The 26,697-nt window shown below is 46.6% G+C and overlaps 7 protein-coding genes across 7 annotated transcripts; 3 read left to right on the plus strand and 4 right to left on the minus strand.

The window, feature by feature from the left end:
- Window positions 1-879: 879 nt before the first annotated feature.
- Window positions 880-1,636, plus strand: LACBIDRAFT_330935 (uncharacterized protein; the record flags this gene model as incomplete). Its single annotated transcript, XM_001885231.1, has 4 exons — window positions 880-1,062; window positions 1,131-1,199; window positions 1,254-1,469; window positions 1,553-1,636. The coding sequence occupies 4 exons, from the start codon at window positions 880-882 to the stop codon at window positions 1,634-1,636; spliced, it is 552 nt and encodes a 183-aa protein (XP_001885266.1).
- Window positions 1,637-14,001: 12,365 nt separating this feature from the next.
- Window positions 14,002-15,393, minus strand: LACBIDRAFT_330938 (uncharacterized protein; the record flags this gene model as incomplete). Its single annotated transcript, XM_001885317.1, has 7 exons — window positions 14,002-14,037; window positions 14,111-14,244; window positions 14,297-14,456; window positions 14,480-14,590; window positions 14,645-14,756; window positions 14,938-15,140; window positions 15,283-15,393. 7 exons carry the CDS (start codon window positions 15,391-15,393, stop codon window positions 14,002-14,004), a joined length of 867 nt encoding a protein of 288 aa, XP_001885352.1.
- Window positions 15,394-16,499: 1,106 nt separating this feature from the next.
- On the minus strand, window positions 16,500-17,367 carry LACBIDRAFT_330939 (uncharacterized protein; the record flags this gene model as incomplete). Its single annotated transcript, XM_001885318.1, has 6 exons — window positions 16,500-16,680; window positions 16,737-16,760; window positions 16,782-16,836; window positions 16,886-16,966; window positions 17,188-17,199; window positions 17,253-17,367. The coding sequence occupies 6 exons, from the start codon at window positions 17,365-17,367 to the stop codon at window positions 16,500-16,502; spliced, it is 468 nt and encodes a 155-aa protein (XP_001885353.1).
- A 225-nt stretch (window positions 17,368-17,592) lies between these two features.
- Window positions 17,593-20,288, plus strand: LACBIDRAFT_330940 (uncharacterized protein; the record flags this gene model as incomplete). The annotated part of the gene is made up of 7 exons (XM_001885232.1): window positions 17,593-17,721; window positions 17,792-18,019; window positions 18,086-18,299; window positions 18,345-18,546; window positions 18,607-18,735; window positions 18,791-18,909; window positions 19,060-20,288. The coding sequence occupies 7 exons, from the start codon at window positions 17,593-17,595 to the stop codon at window positions 20,286-20,288; spliced, it is 2,250 nt and encodes a 749-aa protein (XP_001885267.1).
- A 472-nt stretch (window positions 20,289-20,760) lies between these two features.
- On the minus strand, window positions 20,761-22,314 carry LACBIDRAFT_330941 (uncharacterized protein; the record flags this gene model as incomplete). Its single annotated transcript, XM_001885319.1, has 7 exons — window positions 20,761-21,365; window positions 21,444-21,454; window positions 21,507-21,524; window positions 21,847-21,935; window positions 21,990-22,131; window positions 22,194-22,212; window positions 22,251-22,314. The coding sequence occupies 7 exons, from the start codon at window positions 22,312-22,314 to the stop codon at window positions 20,761-20,763; spliced, it is 948 nt and encodes a 315-aa protein (XP_001885354.1).
- Window positions 22,315-22,836: 522 nt separating this feature from the next.
- Window positions 22,837-25,099, minus strand: LACBIDRAFT_295121 (uncharacterized protein; the record flags this gene model as incomplete). Its single annotated transcript, XM_001885320.1, has 9 exons — window positions 22,837-23,202; window positions 23,254-23,393; window positions 23,570-23,705; window positions 23,731-23,862; window positions 23,899-24,029; window positions 24,080-24,426; window positions 24,509-24,538; window positions 24,594-24,677; window positions 24,745-25,099. The coding sequence occupies 9 exons, from the start codon at window positions 25,097-25,099 to the stop codon at window positions 22,914-22,916; spliced, it is 1,644 nt and encodes a 547-aa protein (XP_001885355.1). The 3' UTR covers window positions 22,837-22,913.
- Window positions 25,100-25,268: 169 nt separating this feature from the next.
- LACBIDRAFT_306376 (uncharacterized protein) lies at window positions 25,269-26,549 on the plus strand (the record flags this gene model as incomplete). Its single annotated transcript, XM_001885233.1, has 6 exons — window positions 25,269-25,355; window positions 25,408-25,611; window positions 25,666-25,720; window positions 25,776-25,922; window positions 25,976-26,096; window positions 26,144-26,549. The coding sequence occupies 6 exons, from the start codon at window positions 25,269-25,271 to the stop codon at window positions 26,547-26,549; spliced, it is 1,020 nt and encodes a 339-aa protein (XP_001885268.1).
- Window positions 26,550-26,697: the final 148 nt, after the last annotated feature.

A 26,697-nucleotide genomic window follows, 5' to 3' on the forward strand; every position in this document is an offset into this window, starting at 1 on the left:
TAGGGTTCGAACGGGAGCGCCCTTGCTTAGTAGTTGAAAAATAAATTACATCGGTCGTTATTCGACTTGGATGATAGAGCGTTGATAGAGCGGCACATTATGGCGAAGCAACACTTTATAAACTGTTGAGACAACTCGAAGGATTGTGCTTGGATTGTGCGCGAAGAAATTGATCGACTAATACTATCCAAATACTATCGTTTTGAAGGTAGCTGCCAATCGCCCTTCGCGCCATCGCCGTCAGGGTCAGCAAGTGCTGCATATCACTCTTTACCTGCCGATGGTTCCGATGCGCATTTTATGAACGTGACTACGTTTTCGGAAGGCTTGAAGCGCGGTAGGAAGAGCTTCCTTTTTGCAAGTAAGTACATCATTTTCTCCCTATTTGTATCCGATGCCAGTGTGCTATGACTGACATTGAAGTAAGTAGTGGCTGGCCTTTCTATTTAACGGGTTATTGGGAGGTCAGTCGGCTGGCTTGAGGGTCTCATGTCAACACGAACTAATTTCGCTAACATTGACATCCGATCTCTCTGGTTGTATCACCATGCTCTCATGCACATTGTATAACACCTTGGACAATATTCTCGCCAGATGTTCCCTCACGAGTTACTTGGCTGGCAGGGGAGAAGTATCATTACTTCTAGAAGTCAAGAAGAGTTGCTATTCTATCTACGCCCTCCACTAGCAAAACTCCAAGTCACGATGCTGATGCTGAACGGCGCCTTCTTGAATCGAATGCCGTCTTGTGGCGCTGGGTCAACCAAGACTCCTATCTAATGCATCACGTAGAGATGGCTATAAAAGAGCCCATCGACACTTATTTCCCTCAGTCCTTCAGCGACGTCCAAACAACTCACTGTCCACTCCTCCTTCGCAATGCGTTTCTTTGCCAGCCTCATCGTCCTCGTCCCTCTCGTTTGCTCTGTCGTCGCTTTGCCCGCCAGCACCCAAGATATCTCAACGATTCTATCTTATCTCAACACAGTTGGGACGGACCTTCAAAATGTTGTAGACATCTTTGCAAGTTCTACTGACACTGATGTCGAACAATTTGCTACAGTGAGTCAGCTCAGTTCACGCTCAGGTCCATACTACCAATTCTCATTCCTTTCCATGTACATGTGTAGCGATTAGAAGGTGGTCTTACCCGATTGACCTCTGATATAACTGCACTGAGAACTGTGGTAGAGCAGACTGTAAGTGGCAGAAGTTTGCAAAACAGACTGGACTAACAGACTACTCTCCACCAGGGCACTCTTCTTTTTTACGAAGCTGACGGCCTTAGCATTCTCCAGCTTGAGGCAAAGCTGTTTTCCCCCATTGGTCAACTGGAGCAGGACCTTGCGGACGCAGGTACCATTTTTAATGAACTCGGATTTCCTGCGTTCGAGCTCCTAATCGATTACCTGGAAAATTTTGGGAATGAATTTGAGGAAACTAGCTTGGCGATCCAGAAGAAACTCCCAGTACGTCTCATTTGCCTTTGCTTTTGTAAGACTAACGGTACTAATCGTCGTTTGCAACCCTCAAGTCTGATTTGACCAGACAGGGAGACCGCTTTATTGCTCTCCTCGCTGGCTTGAATAACCTCATTACTGCTATCGCCCTCGGCCACTCCCTGGGCCCTATCTAAGCATTTTCACGGAGGCTATTACGGAGTTTACAGACTTTTCTCGACTTTTGTAGGAACTTTGAAATGCTTGATGGATGTTCCCGATGGAACTGATATTGTCCGTTCCTGCTTCGCTCGAATTTTGTAATTTCTTACTCGTTTCTATGTACTCTTTTGTTCTTGTTGGTTCGGGACCCTTGATGGCTTTGGAATAGTCTCGTAACAATTATTGGCATGTCGAAGACAATTACGACCAATCCTGGATTGCGTAGTGGTGCTCGAGCGGAATTGTCCCATGGAAGGCTGCTCTCGTCAAATGACATTATGTAAATCCTGGGACAGATGTTAGAGTTCGAACGGGAGCACCCTTGTCTAGTTGAAAAATAAAACTAATCATGACGACAATTGGCAATGCTGCGAGATATCCTGATTTTCGAGTAGATGCCGACATGTTAGGCGGACCTTCACAGTGTTGCCCACTCATTGTCCGTCGACCTCGGACCCCATCATCTTTTTCCGTCCAAAAATTCAACCACCAACTCTACAAACTCCTTCGGCTTCTCCGCGTGTACTACGTTCAATTATTTTCGCCGTCAGCACCTCCCATAAAAAAAAAGTGGCAAGATGAGAAAAAGGACGTACCCCAATGTCCCGCATCCAATTCCTCCACCCTCGAATTCGGGAAAAAGGCCTTGAACGACGGGAGATTTTCGTCCGTTATATACGGACTTTTTGTTCCCCTCACGACTAACGTGGGGCCATCCCATGTTGGATGTTCGGGCTTGTGCCCTTCGCGTCCAACTGGTACACGGTACTCCCACGGAAACGCGCCCAACGCCGGGATGGAGTCTTCAAGGAGGTCCAGGGGGAGCGTGAATCTTGGTTTGCTGTGTGCCCCGCTCGTGCTCACACTGGGCGTATGGGGGAAGTGAGGAGGGATGACGAGGTTGGTTAGCAGAAATTGCCGGATGGAGAGGTCCTGTACACGTTCTCAATATAATATACGTGGGTTTGATACACGACGTACGGGTTCGTATTCTGCCAAAGCCCGATCCGCATCCGCGCGTGTACGGATGACGCCGGGGGCTAAGCTGTTGATGTGTTGCATTGCTGAGATGTACGTTACGAATTCGGGGCGGAGGGGTTTGTTCGTCGGGGCAATGTCGGCGATGATGAGGTTGGAGATGAGGGTAGGGCTGGAGAGTGCGAGCGTCATTGCGACTTTTCCGCCCCTTTTCAAGTGCAAACTAGTAGTGAGAAAGGAAAAATGGACAGCGAAAGAGGTACATACATAGAATGCCCCAACACCGTCGCGTCTTCGAACTCATATTTTTCAATGAATCGCTTGACATCAGCCGCCATGCTCTCATTCGTGTGTGGTGCCGCGCGCGGTGACATGCCGTGGTTCCGGAGGTCGAGGGCGTAAATTGGTCGTGTAGGCAAGGCTCGGTGGAAGGCCTTGCGGAGTGATTGCCAGTTCCTCTTTGAGCCGCTATAGAATACAGATTATCACTCAAGAATAAGAGAGCAGTAAAAAAGAGAGGAACATACAAGAGCCCATGGAGAATGATCAATGCACCTTCTGTCCCGATGGACGCGGCATGAACATCCCATTCTAGGTCCACGGAGGGTTGGTGCTCGTAGGTGTGGTGAAGCGTTCGAAGAGAGCGTGTGCATGGAAGAAGTTTGCGGAGGAGGGGCGAGCGAGAGAGTTGGACCGGGCGGAGAAGAGTCATGGTCACCGGTTATTATTTACTTGTCACGACCACAACCACGACCACAACACGCTCGGATTCAAGCTACCCCACGCCAGCACTTACACGACGCGTCTGATGCCCGGGAAACATGGGTCTTTTAGGGCCAGAGAATATTCTAGGCGCCAAAACAAATCACACCTGGTGGAAATGCTGCTGATGTTGCTCTGCGGAAGAGGACCTACCAAAATGTTCGAGGAAACAAGAGCTTGATCGAGGGATTGGTGGGTGACGCCAAGGTAGTATGGATTGACCCCACAAGCAGTTTGTGCTGTGGTGCGCTCCCTCTTTTTCTTCCTTGCAGTAGGGACAGCTGACACGCTCAAAGCCAAACACTTTATGGCTCAGCGGAGTGCCAGTTTTTGCGCCCCCGCTCAATGCGTTCAGCTTGAACTTGGGAACACAGTCTCGGAGGGGCTGCATGGTCCTTAACGATAACGACTGTGTCTTCGTCCCATCACAGGACTCGACCGAAACACAATCTACCCAAACCGACTTTGCGAAGCCTCCGGAGCATTCAACTGCCATTATCTCCTCGTGCACCCATCTTTGCAACCCATACCTTGTAGCCGACTGTAAGGGCAAAAACTTATTCCAGGTCACTCCTTACTCACCCGCTTGACTCGGGCTGACAGGACATAAGCTCAACTCTTCAAGCCCGCCTTAGTCAGGCTCGGGTGCCTCCATCACAAAAACAAGCACCACAACATACAGTGAGCGACTCACCAGTCATCAGCCTCGGTGAACGGGTCATGTCCTCATTACTCCCTTGGCAACGAGCGTGAGTGGTTTGATAACATGCATAAGGAATGGATAAGGTTTTATTGAGCGTGGTGAATATTGGGAGGACGACGAGGTGTATCTACCATTTCGTTTGCGGGAGAGAGGGGTGCACAACGATGCCAGGGTTTTAGATTTCTTGCTGCCTGTAGTATGCCTAAAATGCCAGGGGGAAGGAACATCGTTGAGTGGTTGGTGCAGGGTTTAGTTTCTTCGGATTCTCTGGGATGGAAATTGCTTGACTTTTAGATAGCTCAGTCTAGCCTTCCGAGTCGCCAAAAAACAATGAGAACCAATAGCCCACCGCGAGGGTCGAACTCGCAGCCTTCAGATTTCACCGCCTATTTAAGAGTCTGACGCTCTATCCGATTGAGCTAGGCGGGCTTATAATACACACTTTTGAGCAGGCTCTTACCCAGCCGTCGTTTCGGGGTTTACAAAAAAAACAAGTTTCATCAGAGAGATTTGACTTAGAATAATTTCACGATTTTTGATGACAAATACAATCACTGATCCAATCATTTATTTTAAACAACGCAACTCTTATTTTTTTGAACCCCTCCACGACGGCTGGCATTTTACAAACGTAAACAATCAGCCACCGTCGCCTGACGCTCCGAAGGTACTTCCTTTTTAAGAACTGGCATCAGGAAACCCTAGTTCGGACCGCGTCGACAGTTCTCCCACCCCGCCCTCTTAGCCATTGCCCAATCGGCAAATATCACCCCCGCACAGGCTGTTTACCGTATATGGCAGATGGAGGGGATTGTGCCGCTGTCAGGCACGAAGGATGAGACACATAGGATCACCTGTAGCTGGCACTGTTTTGCAAGATGTTGTGATATATCCCATAAGAATAATGTGCACAATCATCTGTTGTATCACATACCACTTGCAAGCTACTTGCACAATCCTTGGGTTATCATACATACAATATACATGTCAGCTACTGGCCGAATAATCGGGCACAGAGACCGTTCAGGCGTCACTTGCTCTTGGCATGTCCCGGCACTTCCTGTTTCGAGCTCAGACGTGTGACATCAACTCTGATGGCGCGCCTCCAGTCCCGTTCTGGATAGGCAGGGCGCATAGATCTGCCAAGGATATTTGTCAACATTAATACCGAACTATTCTTGCCGCTGTATCAGACAGCGACCACACGTGAAACTTGAGAAACTCGAATAAAATTTGATAAAATTTGTATAAAATTGGAAGAAAATCATACTACTTTTCTACGCCCCAAACCCAACGACTTTGAGTGAGTGTTCTGTTGTAAAGTCTATTCCGAACGATGGCGAACGTCCAACTCATCCCTTTTGCTGCTTATGTCAGATTACCTTTCAAGCTCCGTCGGCGCTCTCAGGACCAGTCGCCTTTCGCCTCGCCTCTGCTCTCAGTTGACGGCCTCCAGGGTAGACGCACTCACCGCGTTTTAGGGTTCGATGCATGCGCATAACCTCGTTTGTCGCCGCCACCCACCTTCAGCTTCAAAGCTTCAAGCTTCAAGCTTCAAGGCTCATTGATTCATCACCCACCTCTGCCCCGTATGCTTCCTGCTCTCTCTTCGCCTCGGCCTCTCCCCTCGTGCCTGTAGCATTGCGTTGCGCTGGCCCCCTTTTGGTATGGACTTGGTTGGCTGATGTATCGCTGCGCAGCTACTTGTGATATTCATCGGGCTGTCTTAGGTCCTGGGAAGAAAGGAAAGAGGGTGTGGGGTGGTGAGTTTCTGGTGACCCTCCGTTCCTTTTCTCACTCTTACCACCTTCCCCCCATCATATAGTCGGAAGCACTCGGTAGCTGGATCTCCTGCCCCTGCCTTGAACCCTCTCTGAATAGTGCACACAGTCACAATCCCACGCCCATGACACTACTCCCTCGAGACCACTCCGTCACCAACACGCGATCTCTCCGCCTCTGGGTTCCCATCATCATCCCTCAGTTCGAGTTGGTTGCCGCTGTCGACTGTCGGACCAGACCAGTTTGTGATTGCCCTGTCAATGTATCGATGGACGTGCCGCTTATGCGCGCCGCAGCTGATTGAGCTTGCGGGGAACTCGCAATAGATCATAATCCTGGGGGATGTGTTAGGCTGGGGGTGGGTGTGTGAATGCGAAAGTGGCAAGATAAAAGTCCGGCTCGAATAAGGGTAATGTTCACAAGCACCTTCCTGTAGATTAATTCATAACGAAGCAGATAATACATGAAATGTTTAAGCATCATCATTGTCCCCATCAATGTCCTCCTCGGCCTCTGGGGGAATCACTTGATTTCCCTCGCACTTCAAATAATCGGGGACGAATCTCCAAAGATGCTGGCAATAGGCCCTCATCCCACGAAACTGTGCTGCCTGACTGGTGGCTACCACTTTTATCTATAACCTAGACTTAAGCCTAGAGAGTCATTTCTATAACTTAGACTTAAGCCTAGAAGCCATATCTATAATGCTTAGGATTTTTTGAAAGGCATTTCAAATGTAGGCCTGGGTATTTCATAGTGAATTTTCCATAGATACCCAGCGCATTTTCTGCAAAATTTCAAATGCAGCCCTGGATATTTCATTGCGATTTTTCAATAGATACCCTGGGCATTTCATTGCGATTTTTCAAATGTATCCCTGGGTATTTCATTGCGATTTTTCAAATGTATCCCTGGGTATTTCATTGCAAAATTTCAATGTATACCTGGGCATTTCATTGCGATTTTTCAAATGGATTCCTGGGTATTTCATTGCGATTTTTCAATAGATACCCTTGGCATTTCATTGCGATTTTTCAAATGTATCCCTGGGTATTTCATTGCAAAATTTCAAATGTAGCCCTGGGCATTTCATTGCGATTTTTCAAATGGAGCCCTGGGTATTTCATTGCAATTTTTCAAATGGAGCCCTGGGTATTTCATTGCAATTTTTCAAATGGAGCCCTGGGTATTTCATTGCAATTTTTCAATAGATACCCTGGGTATTTCATTGCAAAATTTCAAATGTAGCCCTGGGCATTTCATTGCGATTTTTCAAATGTATCCCACATGTCAGGGTCCATGCAATGGGCTTCCCTGGAGGGTGGTCACATGACCAATTACCAAAAATGGTCAAAAAACGAAAGTTGTAGCCCTACACTGTAGCTTCCCGAATCTGTTTGAATTATGTTCTGAAGTGCTCCCATTGTGGAGATATGAGGTAAAGGAATTTCAAATGTGTTGCGTTTTTTTTTTTTTTTTTGTGTTTTTCTCTATGAAAACAAAACCAAATAACATGATTTCAGTATATTCAGAAAGCTAAAAGAAAGGGCTACAATTATTGTATCGTGGGAAAAATGACCAAAAAAGGAAGGTGCATCCTGTACTACTTATAAGAATCAGATATAGACTACCAAGTTTACTGATAGACTACAAAAAAGTCGGACTTAGACTACACAGTTTACTGATACACTATAAAAGACTACAAAAGTCGAAATTAGACTACAAAGTTTACTAATACCCTACAAAAGATTACAAAAGTCGAACTTAGACTACATAGTTAGGGTTAGAGTCAAAAGGTTATCTTGACTACAAAGTTTGTAGTGTCCGCTTTTTGAGACTACAAAAGTTGTAGTGTTGCGCTTTTTCATTGGAAAAGTTTGTAGTGTCCGCTTTTTCAGACTACAAAAGTTTGTAGTGTTGCGCTTTTTCATTAGAAAAGTTTGTAGTGTCCGCTTTTTGAGACTACAAAAGTTTGTAGTGTTGCGCTTTTTCATTAGAAGAGTTTGTAGTGTCTGCTTTTTCAATTCATTTAAAAAAGTTTGTAGTTGACATGTAGTTTATGGTGTCCTTGGCCCTATCTATGTTATGGGGATGAGGTTGAAGGATTGCCATCATATTGCCAGTGCTGCAGCATTAGTATTTGACATCATGCACAAGTTGTCTTTCACATTAGGAAAGGCCATTCCATGTCTTTCATATTGATACCTACTGTCCTATCTGAAGACATAATTGTAAGCTCATTGACATGACATGACCAGTTTTTGACATCATGACCAAGTTTGCATTTCATGCTGTCTGCTTTCACATTGATAACTACTGGCCTGTCCCAAACATAGTCAACTTTGATACAGGTCTTTGAGGGCTGTAGGATGATGGGCTGATTCATCCTTTGAGGTGTCTTGAAGACAGGTCATGTTGTAAGTTGACCATGTATTGAGTAGATATCAACATGAATAGCCTTCTCTAGCTTGAAAGCCAACTTGGGCATGATGTGAGGAACTGATGATGTGGCAATAGCAATATGTAAAGTCATGTCAATCCTTCAGCCATATCCCCATATGAGCTTACAATTATGTCTTGAGATAGGACAGTAGGTATCAATATGAAAGACATGGAATGGCCTTTCCTAATGTGAAAGACAACTTGTGCATGATGTCAAATACTAATGCTGCAGCACTGGCAATATGATGGCAATCCTTCAACCTCATCCCCATAACATAGATAGGGCCAAGGACACCATAAACTACATGTCAACTACAAACTTTTTTAAATGAATTGAAAAAGCAGACACTACAAACTCTTCTAATGAAAAAGCGCAACACTACAAACTTTTGTAGTCTCAAAAAGCGGACACTACAAACTTTTCTAATGAAAAAGCGCAACACTACAACTTTTGTAGTCTCAAAAAGCGGTCACTACAAACTTTTTTAATGAAAAAGGGCACACTACAAACTTTGTAGTCAAGATAACCTTTTGACTCTAACCCTAACTATGTAGTCTAAGTCCACGCTTTTGTAGTCTAAGTTCGACTTTTGTAATCTTTTGTAGGGTATTAGTAAACTTTGTAGTCTAATTTCGACTTTTGTAGTCTTTTATAGTGTATCAGTAAACTGTGTAGTCTAAGTCCGACTTTTTTGTAGTCTATCAGTAAACTTGGTAGTCTATATCTGATTCTTATAAGTAGTACAGGATGCACCTTCCTTTTTTGGTCATTTTTCCCACGATACAATAATTGTAGCCCTTTCTTTTAGCTTTCTGAATATACTGAAATCATGTTATTTGGTTTTGTTTTCATAGAGAAAAACACAAAAAAAAAAAAAAAAACGCAACACATTTGAAATTCCTTTACCTCATATCTCCACAATGGGAGCACTTCAGAACATAATTCAAACAGATTCGGGAAGCTACAGTGTAGGGCTACAACTTTCGTTTTTTGACCATTTTTGGTAATTGGTCATGTGACCACCCTCCAGGGAAGCCCATTGCATGGACCCTGACATGTGGGATACATTTGAAAAATCGCAATGAAATGCCCAGGGCTACATTTGAAATTTTGCAATGAAATACCCAGGGTATCTATTGAAAAATTGCAATGAAATACCCAGGGATACATTTGAAAAATTGCAATGAAATACCCAGGGATACATTTGAAAAATTGCAATGAAATACCAAGGGATACATTTGAAAAATTGCAATGAAATACCCAGGGTATCTATTGAAAAATCGCAATGAAATGCACCAGGTATCCATTGAAATTTTGCAATGAAATATCCAGGGATACATTTGAAAAATTGCAATGAAATGCCCAGGGTATCTATTGAAAATTGCAATGAAATACCCAGGGATACATTTGAAAAATCGCAATGAAATGCCCAGGGTATCTATTGAAAAATCGCAATGAAATATCCAGGGCTGCATTTGAAATTTTGCAGAAAATGCGCTGGGTATCTATGGAAAATTCACTATGAAATACCCAGGCTTACATTTGAAATGCCTTTCAAAAAATCCTAAGCATTATAGATATGGCCTCTAGGCTTAAGTCTAAGTTATAGAAATGACCCTCTAGGCTTGGGTCTAGGTTATAGAAATAAAGTGGTAGCCACTAGTGGCTGCCTGATCTTGCGCATACGCTCTCCTTCCCTCTATCAATGCATGGTCCGCTCCAACATCACCTCTTGCAGCTGACCATGTTTTTTCTTCGGTGTGACCATCCCAGTCAGTAGCGCGACTCTCAAAAAATGCGAGGACGCGCCTCATCTCCTCAACAAGCAACTGTACCTCCTCTGTCCACCGATCAGCTCGCGCTTTGCTTTTGCAGAACTCAATTCTCAGTGCTACATACTAAGGTGAGCATCTGTCAAAAAAAATGCTGTACCAAAAGACTCACCTTCATGCAAGTTCTCGTCTTCAGATGATAAAGCACTCTCGCCGAGTCGCTTCCAAATCCAGGAGACGGTGCGATGTCCCTCGGAAGGTATGCTGGGGCGAGCACTTGCTGCATCTCCAGATTTTTTTCTTTTCTGAACATCGTCATCGGGGTCTAAGAGAGCACGAACATCGGACGGCTTGAGGTCAGGATAAGCTGGATTCCACCCTACCTCTTCGATATCAGGATATTTTGATAGTTTGTAGAGGGAATCCCGTGCATGTCGGTATGTAGTTGCAGCGAAATCTACCCTCCCTTGAACTGTGTTAATCACTGACCTCGACCGTGTGTTTGCTCGTTGTCCACGTTGAAAGTGATCCTTGTCAATGTATAGGTATGATCGGAGACGCAATGAATTTCGGAGCTCATCAGGAGCATCATTGGCTTGTGCACGACGAAGTTTCCATTCCATTTGGCGAAGTCGACCGTCACATGGATTCTTTCTTGGCAGCATGGAGGGAAGCCAAAGCTTGATATCGCTTACTTTCTCCTCCTCCTTGGGATCGGCATTTTGTTGGGCTTCCAAACGTGCGATGCGGCTGCTGGGCATGTACAGCTGCTGGACATCCATCCACAAGGAGATTTTTCGTCGTAGAGTCGTGGTGCGAACCGAAATTTTGCGTTTTTGGTCATCTGTAGCATGGAGACCCAAAGCTTCTGTGTCCAATTTGAGTCGATGTCTTTTATGGGTAAAAGCTAAATTGATGATATTGAGATGATTGGTGGATTTACGTACTGTTGAATCTCAAAGTCCATCCCCATCGTAAGCATTGTACTGGCAGAGATATCCTCATGAAGAACAAAGGCCCTTCCTTTCGCAAGATCTTCAGCTTCTGCCTGGGCAAGTTCATGTTTTACTGAATCTTCAGTTACCGCTGGAAATAGTCAGTGAATCAATCAGAAGTGTTGAGCGAGAGACATACTCTTGAATGAGGCCTCAAACGGATTGGGCTTTGTGTGATCGTCCTCCCAATCCCTAAGCTCTCGCTCCCACCTCTCGGTGCATTTCCCATCTTCCAACCCAAGAACAAACTGATGATGGAGAAAGGCATGGTCATTCTTCTGCACGACAGCCTCCTTGATTTTCCGGAGAAGTGTTGGGCCTGAAATTTCTATGAAGTCTAGAAATTGATAATCAGCAAATTTGTTTTACGCACCCATCAGTTTCGTCTTCTTCCAATTCCAAGCGCCAAAGTGATCATCCAACGTATCTCGCCGTGAGCCAGGTCCCATTTCACGTGTGCTTGTAGCAATTGGGTTTATATGTGACCAACCACGCTCGGGTGCCTCGCCATCAGTCCGACCAACGTCACGATTATAATTGAATGAGAAAACCGTTTGGCAGGCCATTATATGGGCAGGGAGGTGGAATTTGGGAACAAGAAAGTGAAATGTTTTTTCTCCTTGGTGATCAACGTGCATCCAATTTGGGTATTGTGACATTCGCGCCCATAACTTCTTACTCCACTGGCATGCGATATCGTACGAAACAACAATTTCAGTGACATTGTTGTGCCTCAAACTACTGAAAAAAAGATAGTCCATATTAACGTATCTGTTGGAACCTAATTTAAGTGAATGAAGTCAGATAATAAAGTAGACATACCGTTCTCCTTTCTGTAAATCACCAACTGAGGTTGGACGTTTAACATCATGCCTTGAGCAGTCGATGGTACCGACTCCTGTTGCAGCAAGACCAGTTGAAGACCGTTCTGCGTTAACCGCATTGTGGTTTGAACAGGTACTTGGCTATTAAACAAGTAAGAGATTAGTAAAGGATTGCCGATGTACAACAAACCGACCTCTTGGATAATAAGATCGCCGAAATCCTTGAGAAACGTCTTGAATTCCCCTTCTTGGACAAAGTACGCTTTACCGTCAAGTAAGCTTGGGTCAACCCCATCACTAGAAACTGCTTTCCGCTTCAGGCGGAAGTTGGCATCGATAGCGAGGAATAGACGGTAAAGAAATCTGTCAAGAAATGAATGGTTGGAACCCATCATCAGACCAAAACCTACCGTTGCTCAGGTGGAGTACTTTTCCAATCCTCTGGAATATTTATACCTGGGTGGGGACAGGTAGCACAGAGAACCGCACATTGTCCAGGCTTTGTAGCGCCAATACCACCTGGATCATGGCCCCTTGCTGAACGTTTTAAGAGCTTAATATACCTGTACTGCCGAACTACGCGCATAAAAGCACGATAGCGGTCCTACAACAAAGTTAAAATCAGTCCATGCATCCGTTGAACAAACCTACTTGCCTTCACCGGAGTGATCCCTGTGTTCTCTGTCTCCCGGGCTAGCGCCGCATAGAACTCAAAGGCGGAGACCTTTGATTCAAAGCTGAGGAGTTGAAAATGTTTGAGAAGACGAAAAGTCACAGCAGTCTTTGGGTTCTTGACACTGGCCGGAAACCATCGAAATCGCAACAGTTGGATGAAATGTTCTTGCGCGGTTTCACAGCTGCAGAAGTAAACTCCCACTTCATGAATCCCGGTAACATCAAGAACGACGAAATCATCATTCCAGACTGTTTGTGGAGCATGACATCGCTGTCCGACTCGGTGCCCAAGTTGTATGCGCAAGCCCAATTTCTTGAGTGTCGTTGATTTAAAATAGGACCCTGTCCATTCCTGAGATACTCGAATTATATTGAAAATCTTAGAAAACAAAATGTGTACCTGGATACGGTGGAGGGGAGTGGTGTCGTGACAGTGGATGATACAAGCTTGACATAAGAGCTCTCCCCTGTCACAATCCTGGCACCTATACAATGTCGAGTCCTGATTCAAACATCGGCAGCATATATCAACCAAGTATTCCCCCCTCCCTTCCCCTCGAATATCTTCCTCCAAAAATTGTTCAGCATCCTTGATCCATTCTCGCATGGGGAAGTCCTATTTTCTTTATATGAAAAAAGAAACAAGGAAATCACTAAGTACTTGAAAAGACGTACAGAGCGCCTCTTCTTTCGGGGACCAACAGCAATATGTTCATCACCCAACATATCAAAATAAGCGGGATCAATGGCGGCGAGCTCAGCAAAAGCCTCATTCACTGAACAGTGAAGAGAGGGTTGGGAGAGGCAAGAAATTGTCGGCGGCGTGTGAGTTGCTTGTATCTAGGTGATGCACAGAGGAAAAATTCTCTTCTGGTTCCTCAGCGGTAAATCGGACATTGCGAGTTTTGACTGTCAAGGAACTGTTGGGAAGTTCGGTGAAATGCATGATAGGAGCAATGATAGTAGGCGGATGAGGCAATTCATTGGGTTCTTCAGGATCATATGCCTGCCGAAAAGGAGGTTCTTTGGCTCTGCGAGGCATTGCGAGAGTCGTCAACAGACCAGCATCCAAAGTCAGTGCTAATGTTCCGCAATTCAGTGAAGGCCCTGCTGAATGAACCATGACAGAATGCCTGTCAATTCCAACGTCCATACTGACCCGCATCATGTCTTGAATGGTTACAAACATTCATGAATCATAACTGATCGCAGCTTTAATAGTGTGAGAGTACCACAAAACATTCATAACTATCTTTGAATGTGATCGCGTGAAGACGCGGAAGAGACAAGGGAGCGGACAGGGCTGATGCATGGTAGCAGGGTAGTCACTGGCTGGCCCAGTGTCCGTTGCGTTCCGAATTTATGGCGTAAGCATTAGCATAATACGAACATTCAACGTTGAACCTTTACGGACTCAGAAATAGACCATCGCAATGGAACACCTGAAAAAAATTAAGGGAGAAGCGAACAGAAGAGAAAGAGACGAAAAACAGACCTTGCTCAAAAACGCCTTACTCCCCAGTCTCCTGCCCAAGCAACGCTGTCTGCTCCTGGACGTCGATTTCTTCCCTCATGAACTGCGGTGGCAGGTTTGGGGAGGTTACAGTCCCATCTGCGGAGATTTGGGTACTGATGTCGTTTGATACAATCTGCTAGAGTGTTACGCAGGTGGATGGAGAAGGAAAAAGGAAGTCAACGCACCACGCTGCCGGGACCCATCCTCTAAACTGATCTTGATCGCTTTGCCAACATCCGCGAGGTTAAGGGTGACATAGGTGGTTGTCAGCTTCTTCAACACCCAGCGAGGTGCACGGGCGACAGCTGAATGAACTGCAACGCTGCAGGGCAGTACGTGCCTGGGCTGGTCATGCAGACTTCACGTACTCTTCGGTGAAGCAATTCGGTGCTTTGTGGGTAGGCGTTGATGAAGGCGTGATACAAGCTCTTGAGCAAACAGATAAGCAGGGGGTGGGTGTGTTTCGGAAGAGGTGATGTCTGTTTGATATTCGCGTAGATAATGTGGTGAAAGCAGATGGGATGGGAACGAACCTTGCCCATAATATCAGCCGACTTCTTCGAAACCTCCATCTGCAACGTATATCTCATGAAGCAATTCGGTGCTTTGTGGGTAAGCATTGATGAAGGCGTGGTACGAGGTGTTCTTGAACAGATGGATAAGCAGGGCGTGGGTGTATTTCGGAAGAGGCAATGTCTGTTCGATATCAGTGTAGGTAGTAAAGTGAAAGCAAAGGGGATGGGAACGAACCTTGCCCCTTGATATCAGCTGAATGAACTACGCCGTGGGATAAGTCCCTGGGCAGATCACACAGATCTCGAAGTACTCTTTGGCTTCAGGCCAGCGTTTCAAGGCGACAAGCGCAATACCACGGGTGTAGTGATATGGCAGGTTGACGCTGTCGTGCAGATCTGAAAAGTTGATGTCGATGTTGAAGATGGGGTTGTTGAGCGAAGGCACAGGGCTTTTGGCATTGAGAACCCTCAGCGCAACATCCTTCGGCAAGGTCGCTGCGGGAGCGATGTGCAACTGAGGAGGCCCCATTCATGGCTGTGGAAAGTGGACTTTCGACGACACACGCGAAGATGCAAGGGAGCAGACGTGGCGTTCGGTGTCGGAAACGATGGAAAGAAGGCAAGAGGTCATTGAGGTTATTGGGATGAATGATTACACGTTGACTGCATCGCCAAAAGAAGCCTTGTCCGATCCGGCCCGCGAGATCGTGAACGGCACAAACAAGACGTGAACCAAGCGTGAACACATCGCAAACAGACGTGAACATTGCGCGAACACGACTCTGGATGGGCAAAATGCAGTCGTAGTTTATGTACCGGTGTCAATAGGCTCTTATAAACAAAAAACTGACATTTCATTGATATACATACAGGATATTAGGGATAAAGAACAACTGGGTTTGATAAGTAACATTCACTGACATCAAATTTGAATCTAACTTCCGTGCATCGTTCCACTGCTCTTCTCTCATTACTCATAGGTCGTACCAAAACACCTCGTGAAATAAAAGAGAAGAATGGTTCTATCACAAGTCCACAGCACCAAGGATTAACCAAAGACCAACGCTATTATCGAAGGTATCGGCGTCTAAGCTGTCTTTGGGAAATCTATTAATCTCAACTTTATTTAAGTCGCCCAGAGCTTCGAGAGAAAGCAAAGATTCGTATGAGGGCCAAGCGAGATAAGGAGTACTTTTATTTTTCTATGAGTGAATTCACAACACTAAGTAAATGTTAGAAAAGCCCAGAAGGCCCTCCGTACATCAAAGACTCACGCCGACAAGGGAATATCCAAGGAAATGTCAACCACCGAACCTTATACGAAATTCCACGACTCCGATTTCCTCACGGATTTGAGTGCCACAGAGTTTTCTCGTTTCCGAATGCTCCGTGAGTGGGTTCGAAAGTGGGCTTCTCCTTGGGGAGGCACTTGGGCCTGGCACTATCAACTCGATTTGGAGCATCAAAAAGCAGTCCATGAGAAGCGAGTAAATGACTGGATTCAGGAAATGTTGCAACATGCTGATACAGGTCGGAGATTGCTAATGCGGCTATCTAAGATGGAAGGGGATCTGCCAAACGCTGAATGGCAGGTGAAGGAGTTGTGGAGACTAGAAGTTGAAATGCTTCGTCTCGTTACCGAGGGTCTGGCTGCCCTAGACGTGCAAGTCAACTTATTGGGCTACAGTCGGGACAATCTCGTATTCAAGTACCAAGTTGAGGAAGAAAAGAGGGATGAGGAGTCGGATGAGGAGTCGGATGAGGAGGAAGCGGGGGACGAGGACTCAGAGATTGAGTACTGATTTTTTCTTATTGCATATGTACAAAATTTTATTTTTCGAATATACTGAACATCGAGTCAAGCAATCAGCAACTAATCTACAATAGTAACGGGATCACTGGGCATGATGACACGACGAGTAGTGGTAACTGTAACTTCCAGAGCATTTCCGGCAATGACGGCGGCGTGGTATGCGGCAAGAGCGTGATCTTTGTCAGTGAAGCGCTGAACGGTACCTCCTGGGGTGCCTGTTGAATTCCCACTCAAATGGTGACTGGGAATGATTGTGTCAGACACTCCGAATTCTAAAAATAAATGGACAATACGCACGCGCCTCTATAGACACCAGGAATCCTGCCAACCGTTATTGCATACCAACGGTTGTCAAAGTTGGCGACAGGATCCGTGCTAAAAGAGCTTTGGGCTGGATCTGCATGGGTTGTAAGGTTCACCAATCAAAACAATTAAGCAGAGCATACCTGTCACTGCAGGAGAATCATAGACTGTTTCGAGGGCAGCATCAGCCACTTCAAGAACAGCCGACGCTTCGTCCCAGCCAGCTGGAAATATTGGAGTAGATGTTACCGGCCTATCCACAGGCCGATCTTAATAAGAGAAAAATAAGATAAAGAGATCATCGAGCAAATGTATAGAGTATACATGCCATTCACAACTGCAATATCACGAAAGTATCTTGCCGTTTCCGCAGCGAGCCTTGCGACCATCACACCTAGTTGAGGTCAGTCATCTACATAGGTTTTAAGTGGCAGGAAAGGCATACAAGTCTTTAGCACTGCAAGAGAATGATATCAATGACGAATTTAAGAAAAGCGGTAGGTAACTCACATTCTTGGTAGGTTGCGACAGCTCCTGACTGGGTGGGGGCTGCAGAGGTCATGGGGGTCGCACAGGCACGGCAGTTCTCGTCTCGGCTGAGCTTTTCCTGAGGTAGATCGAGCATTGATGAGATGAGTGGCAGGAGATGTAAAACGTTGAGAAAGAACAATGAGAGGTGGCTCACCAAGTTCAAACCTAAGGTCGATGAACATTTAAGAACGATTTAAGAACTATGAGTATGAATGGACTGACATTGAAGACCAATCACACCCCATGCATAACTCCAAGCATCAGTCAGATGCGGGTCCTAGGAATGCCAAGACATTGATAAAGGACTCATCTTCAAAACATGGTCAATCGACAAGAATGCGAAGAGGTGACTGACTTGCACAACACTTGCAAAATCTATTGTTGTGATCGTGCAAAGTGGAATGAGCATTTTTCAACAAAGTTCCAAGATAAATTACCCACCCCAAAGGTATATCACATAACACAACCTCGTCTCGTTTGTATTGAACGCAGCATCTGACCTAAATTTAATGGGAAAGTCAACACTCACCGAAGAGGAGAAAGCATGGCTCACCTCACATCTTCCTGCCTTCCGCGAGGCTCAGAAGAAGTCCGAGACCGCCCGATTTTACATACATGTAATCGAGCAATGGTTCAAGAAATTCCCCGAACGCGATCGTCTTTTCCCATCTGTTTTCAGCGATTCACCACTTCTCACCGATGTGCAACAAGCTGAGCTACAAGCTGCTATCAAGAGTCGAAGGGCAGTGAGTATTTTTTCGCTTTTTGATTTAGAGAGATAGTCCGGCTAAAATTTTCTTACCTTGCAGCAGGTGAAGAACTGGTTCTATTGGAACACCCGCGGTTGTAAACGCAATTCACTTCCCGCGGTCGGTGAATCGATAGCGAAAGTATTTGCTGACCGCAAAAAATCCAAACGTGCACGTCTTCCTTCACTCATCCAAGTCTACCAGACGATGTACAAGGCGAAGATCCAGGAGGCATACAACACCTCAAACATGACCCGAGATGCAAACCCTACAAAAGGTCATTAGTTATTATTATCACTGAGAGATCATACCTGACGCGTAGCTATAGGACAACGTCTTGTCATCTGCGCGACCCTTGCCGCTGATCTCTTCCGCGCTGAGACGGACGAAGTCAAGGCCAACGTTTCTGCATACCTGGATAAATTGAAGTCTGAGAAGCTTGAGTCAGCAAGTGACAAGGAAAATGAAGGCGAAGAGGGGGAAGGGGAGTCCAGCCACCGTAAGACTCCTGACGAATACCAGAAGTATGGCACCATTATTCTATATGTGCCCATCATTTTCTGACGGACCAATTTTTGTCATAGAGCCTTGGATGAAATGCCAAACGTTCTCAGTAAGGTCTTCCAGCAAATACGCCGTGAAACCGGTTGGGCGTTCTTCGTTGGCTGTGCTGGTCCACTTCCGAATGCAGGAGGGATCGTTTATCAACAGGAGTCAGTTATTTGTTTTGAAAAGTCCATGTGTTTGCGTTACTTACCGTTTGTTAAGCTATTACTTTGGCCCGAAAACCGACGCTGGAAACGATTTTCAAAATTCATACCCTTCATTTGAGGACTTTGAGAGTGGGTATGCTACGCCCTTCGCTATGTTTGCTCACAGCGTGTTTAGTGAGTTTCATAAATTTCTACTCAATCCAATTCTGACTTACGGCTCTCGGGGTAAAGCACCAGAAATACGGAAATCGATGGCACTAGATGTCGGAATGCATGGACGACCCGTATCTCTGGTCAAAGATCACGATAGTATGAATTCATCAGACTTGATCAGGATGCCAAGATCTCAGTCACCTGACCTGATGCAACCGATTCCCACATCGCCTTCAGCTATTACGCCCACCGAATCCTCATCTCGGAAGGATGCTCTCAACGACAATCATTCAGATCAAATGTTTACGGCATCCTCTGGTATAGGTCATGGTAGCAGCCACAGTGGTGAGGATCTGGATCCATCCATGGCAATCTTAGGTGCGGGTCATGTTAGCGACGACGATGGTGAAGATCACGACCTCGAATACAACGGCTCCGGTGCACCAAAAGGTGATGAACTGGAGTACATCGATCCCACTGGACCCTCCTCTCCCATCTCCCATGCCTTTGCGAGGATGGACCAGTCACTTTTCACACCTGCGCCTCCTTTTCCCAGCCCGACCATTTCAGGCGCTTCAGCACTCGACACAGTCATCGACCCACTCCTGCTGGGAGGATTCGGCCAATCGTCACTGCCTACATTGACATTACAAGTGTCTGCACCTGAATTCACCTTTGAAGATGCTGCCACACCTCGCCTTCCCGTTCATGCTCAAAATCTCCCCATAGCAAAGTCTCCCCTTGTTAATCCGTATGCAACACTTGCCACCGACCCTAAAGTTTTCGGTTGCCCTCCCATCAATGCCTTTTCATTTGGTCATGCCAATACCTCCTCGCCGGCATCGCTCGCTCCTTTGGGACTGACCGCTACGCCTCCTACCCCTGCTCCTGCTTTCTTGGCCGCGACCATCGCACCCCCTTCTGATGTGCATCCTCCCATTCTTGCGGTTGCCACGAATGGTCCACCTGTGGCCGAAACCCTAGCTGCAGCTGACTACAATATCTCTGGGGCGACCGCGACAGGAGATTTGGTTTCGAAGATCCAGGACCCTCCACCACGGATCCGTCCCCGACCAATTAAAAAAGGACGAATCTCCGTTCACCCTTCCGTACCATCTGGCACTGAGGGTCCCACGCCTGATGCTACTATTGGAAAGGAGAATATACCCCCGGCGCAAGAACTTACGCCAGCACAGAAAGCGGCACGTACTAGGGCTCGTCGCAAGGCAGAAGCAGAGGCAGCGTCAACTTCGACAGAGAAGGGTGACAACGCAGTATTGGGCACAGCTGAAGGAGCAGGGGAAGATGGTGGCTGTAAGCGAAAGTCGCCAGAGGATGGTCATACATCCCGTCGAAGTGGACGTGCCATCAAGAAGACAAAGCCGTTCAGTCCAGAGTGATACCTCATTGCACACGAGTGTTTCGTAGACACATTGATAATGAATTTGTTTCTCTCTTCTGCTCAGCGTACGTTTCAAAGTTTTTGTTTCAAAACACCAAGCTTAAAAATGAAAACATGCACAAATAACCGTCTGAGAAATCATATTCACGCAAGTGACCACCACATTGCAGTCCCTTGGTCTGAAACTAATTTTAATGAATAGATATACGGAATGGCTTGATGCACATCTTAATTATATTGAGAAATTTGAACAGGAACATCTAGTAATAAGTCAAACAAAATCTGACCGTGACCAACATGCGACAATATAAATTGTTGTGACGTAGCCTTACACATTTTCGAAGATCAGCTACCATGTTATGAACAAATCCATGATATCAGTGTTCCCGTGATATGGGCTGAGGCATGGTACTGGCAAGGAGTGTCGTATGAATATTGAATGTTGACAGTTACATGAATGTTCAAAGACATCACGTGAATGTTGAAAGTACATCGTATGAATGTTGAGGGACTTTGGATGAATGTTGATCGATGACCGTTGAAGGGTTTGATGGGGCATTGGACTGGAACAGATGCCAGGGAATGCAAGCACAGGGGAATGCGAGCGTAGGGGATTGTGAATGTGGCAAGGGGAATGTGAGCGTAGAGGAATGCGAATGGGGCGAGGGGAATGCGAGTGTAGAGGAATGCGAGCGTAGAGGAATGCGAAAGACATCGCGTGAATGTTGAAAGACATAGCATGAATGTTCAAGTACATCGTATGATGGTTGAGGGACTTTGGATGAATGTTGATCGATGACCGTTGAAGGGTTTGATGGGTCATGGGACGTGGAACAGATGTCAGGGAATGCGAACGTAGGAAATAGGGGAATGCGAGCGTAGAGGAATGCGAGCGTAGGGGAATGCGAGTGTAGGGAAATGCGAGCGTAGGGAAATGTGAGCTGTGAATGTGGCAAGGGGAATGCGAGCGTAGAGGAACGCGAATGTGGCGAAGGGAATGCGAGTGTAGAGAAATGTGAGCATAGAGGAATGCGGGCGTGGCCAGGGGAGTGCGAGAGTGGCGACTCCAGTAACGCTGACAGTAATGAAAACTATTGCGCCAATGGGTACATAGTTGTTCATCTAGGTCCTTTGCAAATTTGGCAGTGCCTACAAAGAGAGGTGCTGTATCAACGTTCAACGTTGGTCATGATTTGGGGACTGTGAAATAACTGACCTGTGGCAATGGTTCAATCTAAATAGAGGTTAGGACGTAAGTGCAATCGACACTCTGTACGGACCAATCGACACTTACGGCGTGAGAAAGACATCAACGCCCTAGAGATTCCAGCTCTGCCCTCGTTCAAGGGCCAAGATTAGGTGGGAGGACGATGGAAAGAGTAAGTATGGGGCAAGTACGAGGTGAGCAATACAAAGGGAAGAGGCAGCGGAGAAACAAATCAGACAGTGAATCCCACGCCAAGTCAGTGTCTCCCAAAGTAGAAGGCCGCAGAGGGCCGCCATTTCTATTTCGAGTAGCTGCCGACTGTCATGATCAATAGCGATCAACGTTTTACCCGCCGATCCATGCCGAACGATCTGCCAAGCCAGCATTTGGATATCGTGCCCAAGGGGAGCCCAAAGTGGAAGGAAAGGTGCCCGGAACCTGTGTGTTGTAATGTGCAAGCATTGTGCAAAGGTTGTGCACAATACCACGTACGTGATATAACACTCGGTTATGCACATCATTATTCAGGCTTATAACACAAGGATTGTGCAAGCATACGACGGTATTGCCTGATAGGATGGGTTGAATGGGCTGGGTTGGGCGTTTGATGAGGTTAGCGTTGACGAGGGGAAGACTTTTAAATAAATTTATGTATGTAACTTGTAAAATGTATTACCGTATCACTCGGGTACCAACCTATCCACAATGCTATGATCTATCCCATAATTCTCGCAGCCTGCCACAACTCTTCACTTTTGTAGCCCACGCTGTAGTCAAATTCCATGAAGATAGCAAAGTGCACGTCTCGGATAGTCATTACTGGGCTCTCACGTAGGATGGTGGTGATTTGGCGTTTTCACTGAGGACAGGTGCCAGAAAAGAAGAAGAAGGAGCGGGAGCAGGACGCATGCATCTGCGTGACGAGGGATACTTTTGTGGTTTTCCTGCCGTATGTGATTGTTATAGAGCAATGTTGCGAGCCGGGAGAGTTGTGCATTTATAGGGAGACATGGTTCTCGGACTCCATGAGTAGACGCGATTTGGAATACAGTAACTTTTTCACACTGCTCAATCAGATCAAACGGTATTGATTGGTTATCCACTGGTGGCACCCAAAGTAGCCCCGTCGCCGACGGTGGCTGATTGTTTACGTTTGTAAAATGCCAGCCGTCGTGGAGGGGTTCAAAAAAATAAGAGTTGCGTTGTTTAAAATAAATGATTGGATCAGTGATTGTATTTGTCATCAAAAATCGTGAAATTATTCTAAGTCAAATCTCTCTGATGAAACTTGTTTTTTTTGTAAACCCCGAAACGACGGCTGGGTAAGAGCCTGACTTTTGAGGGAGTTGAAACGTGTTAGATCCCATTCCACCAACTTCCAACATTGTACGGCGGAATGTGATACAAAGTTAGCAACTAATTCTCCATCTCCACGGCAAGCCTCCCAACAAGTGCACATCTCCCCGTTTCCTCCTCGCCCTCCTCCAACACGCTCCCGCTCCTACTCAGAATCTGTCCAGGATTCTGCTGCAACACCATTCGCATCCGATTCCCCTTCGCATAGCGGGACCAAGTCGGGGATCGCGTGAGTCTATACGTGTTAGGATTCCCTGACCGGACGAAAGAAAGCCAGTACGCGATGAGTTCTTCCGCGAAGGCGGTGGCGATGGGTGACATTGGGGTGTATGTGGTGGTTCCGTTACGTCTACAAGGATATTTAGAATATGTTGTGAAATTTTTGGATTAGCCTGCGTACCCCGTGTTTGTCCCGCGAAACATCATCCAGTTCTCTGCAGCGTGGCGTACTTCGGATCCAGGAGAAGTGGGGTTGGGTTGGTTGTACCGATAGGTCCATACATTTGAATGAAGGGCAAATGATTCGCCCATGAGAGTTCTCTAACAATGCAATTAATATTTGATGGACTGCCGAGGCAAGAAAATCATTCACTGCGCATCTCAACTGGGAGTCACCCGTAATGGTCTGGAATTGTAGATTTGTAGACGCGAAATCGGAAAGTGGGTATGCCTAAGTAATTGTTTATTTCAGCCCCAAAGAGCGAACGGATGCATACTCGTTCGATGGCAGCGATGCCGTCGTCGCTCAGGGATGGAAAGAATCTCTTCAGGGCTGCTGATAGATCTGTTCCTCCGGAGAGTGTTTCGTTGGTTGTGGCTCTATTGCCCGGAGCAGATGAATCGGTGACAGTCCTGCATATGACCAACTTTCACGTACCCGACAATCAAAGGTATTCTGGCAAATTTGTCATTCAAGATAGACTTTGTCGGAAAGTCGGTGATAATTTTTCCGTCCACGACGGGATGGAAAACTTTGTATCCCGACGAAATACTAATGTTTTTCAGACACCTTGCGAGATGATGCGGGTTAATTATCAAGGCTCACGATGATGAATACATTGCGGCATCTTGAGCATGTGCGAGCGCACTGACGCTTGCATTCCTTAGACAAGCCATTGTTGATGATACTGACCCCGCATGACATCCAGCCGTCCGCGCGTAGAATTGAAACAATGACTGGTAGAAATGCGTCAGAAATTATTCAAATACTCGGAAATGAAAAATACCTCTTGCTCTTCTGGTGAAGGGAGAGGTGTCCTGTAAAGACTCTGCACGATAGCGGCTCTAAAAAGCACCTCTCCCTCTTCAGCAACAAGATGAAGCCCCACAGAGCTCCCACCCGCGCTCTCGCCGTTGATCGTTACTTTCGTTGGGTCCCCGCCAAAAGCTGCGATATATCTCTTGACCCATCTAAGCGCTTCAATTTGGTCCAGAAACCCGGCATTCAAGTCCCCATGAGCTGGGTCTCTAAACGCTGGTGTTGCGAGGAATCCGAAGGAGGAAAGCCGATAGTAAACGGAGACGATGACGACGTTGGGGCTTTGTTGGATCCAGTGGTCGAATGGCCAGTTTGCTGGGTTGCCAAATATGTACCCTTTCATGAAGGGAATTAAATCCATCTGATAAATTTATGTAAAGCACGATGAATAATTTACCTCCGCCGTGGATGTAGACGAGGACGGGCACTAGTCATGCGGAATCAGTCTGGATGGAACTGCAATCGGATACAAATCAACCCACAATTACTCCCTCGCTTGGCCCCAACTGGAGCGTAAATGTTAACTTTCAAGCAGTCTTCGCTTCCTGCTCCTCCGGCATCACCGCCTGGTCCCAAGAAACTACTGTCAGTTGCCAAGCAATATCCATCCGATAGTAAGGAAATAAAACAAACCACCAGTAGTCCCCTGGATGCAAGAATCGGGATACTTTGTGGCATCTACAACAGTACTTCTGGAAGACCTTGCAATCCTACCAGTGTCGAGTGGGACTGGGGCACGAAAGCGTCTGTCACCCAGCGGTGGTTCTGCGTATGGGATGCCGAGATAGGCGACGGTGTTTGGGAATGTTCGGTTTCCTTGGTATTTCGCGTAGCCAGTACCGATAATATCCTGATCTCTTGAAGAGAGTACCCTGATAGATGCCACGGTGATAGAGAGTAATCTTTCCCGGAACGTATATGTAGCCAGGACTAAGAATGTAACAGAGAGGATCACCAGGCGGAAGATGTATGTCCTAAGGAGCGGCATTTCATGAACATCCGCAGTACCACAGAAAGTTAGTGCCAGCTAGGGGGCCCACTACTTCACGAATTGAATCCAGCCCGTATTCAGTCAGTAATTCGACAGACGCCAACGTCGGAGGTGGTGGCCTTGAGCAAGAAGTGCTAAACACGTGCAAACATCTGCTCAACGAGCAATGCCAATCTGCACAACGTGCACCCACATTACTCCCTACCTTTATACCGTCTATGAGTCGGAGTACAACCTCAGACTTGAACAATGCGTGAGTAGCAGCTTTCTTGAGCCGGCTGAACACTGATCCTCAACTTGAACAGGGCGAATGCCACGCGTTCGTTGACCCCTACGTGGAGCACGACCATTTGACTCTTCTGCTGGACCTTATACTGCTCAAGAGGGGTGTATACCGACATCTATTGTACAACCGCGGCACGAAGCCTAGGAAGCTTGTGGGAAGGTCAAACGACGACAAGAAGGGCGACTCTAAGCCCGGTTCCCAAACGATGGATGTAAGAGAAAAGGTATGGATGTTTTTTGACTTGACTCAAAAGTGCGTTCGTTAACTTTGGCTATAGCGTCGCTGGATTCTCATGCTGAAACTTGGCGGCGCCCTCATCTTCCTAGATTCGTGTACGTTCCAACTGTGTGTCGATTGACGAGTAGCTGACATGGCCTAAGTTATAAGGTGGAGCTATCTCAGTAGGTGTTCTGCTTTGTGCTTCGACTTCAGTGTTCACATGGCGCATAGACCCAAATCTACCCTCGGATGGTTCGCCTTGGACTGGAGAGATGTTACGGAGTTTCTCGCGCGTTTTAGTTGGGACTTTCGCTGGTACGCCACGTTTTTTTAAAGACCAGTACATACCTCCTGAACTGGTACCTTAGAAACATTTGCCTTTCATCTTGGCATCGTTCTCGTTTGTTACATGGTACTCCACGTCCTTGACTGGCTGCGATCTTGGCGGACGAAGGTACATGTAATCTCCAACATACGGCGGGAATTCAGGTAAGCCCAGCCTCTTTTTCAACCACGCCGTCTTAACCTCATTCCAGGCTCTCCCTGATACCCCTGACCCTCTTCTACTCCTCCTTGACGAAACTCTTCCTTCTGTTCCTCCTCACAATCTGGCTCCCGGCATCAGCCTCATCTTCGAATTCAACTGACGGACATGCCTCAGGGTGGGAGCCAGGCTTTCTGAGCAATACCACACTTTTCGGAGGCGCTCTTGAGATTCTCGACGATGACAAATTGGATCGAGAATGGATTGTTCGCAATGTCCTAGGAGGCATGTCCGCGGGATTCGGCTTGCGAGTCATCCTCGATATTCATCCCGTGTTCACCACCATTATCATCCTTGCTGGATGGGCGGCAAAAACGGCTGTGGCGGGTCTTGTCAGTAGGTGGGTTGGCGGAGATGAGATGACGGGAGAAGCTTGGCTTGCATACAGCATCCCTTGAATTGCTCCTGCCTGGTGAATTATCTCATCTCCCCAACTCCAAGGACGATCGCGGGGTCGTAAAGAAGAAATCATGTCCTTCAGTGCGCTCATCCGAAGCTTTGAGCATTGCAAAGTCAGGGAGGAGTGGGACTAACGATCCTGAGGTC

This window comes from Laccaria bicolor, genomic scaffold (genome assembly GCF_000143565.1).
Source record: "Laccaria bicolor S238N-H82 LACBIscaffold_30 genomic scaffold, whole genome shotgun sequence".
Taxonomy (NCBI): Eukaryota; Fungi; Basidiomycota; class Agaricomycetes; order Agaricales; family Hydnangiaceae; genus Laccaria; species Laccaria bicolor.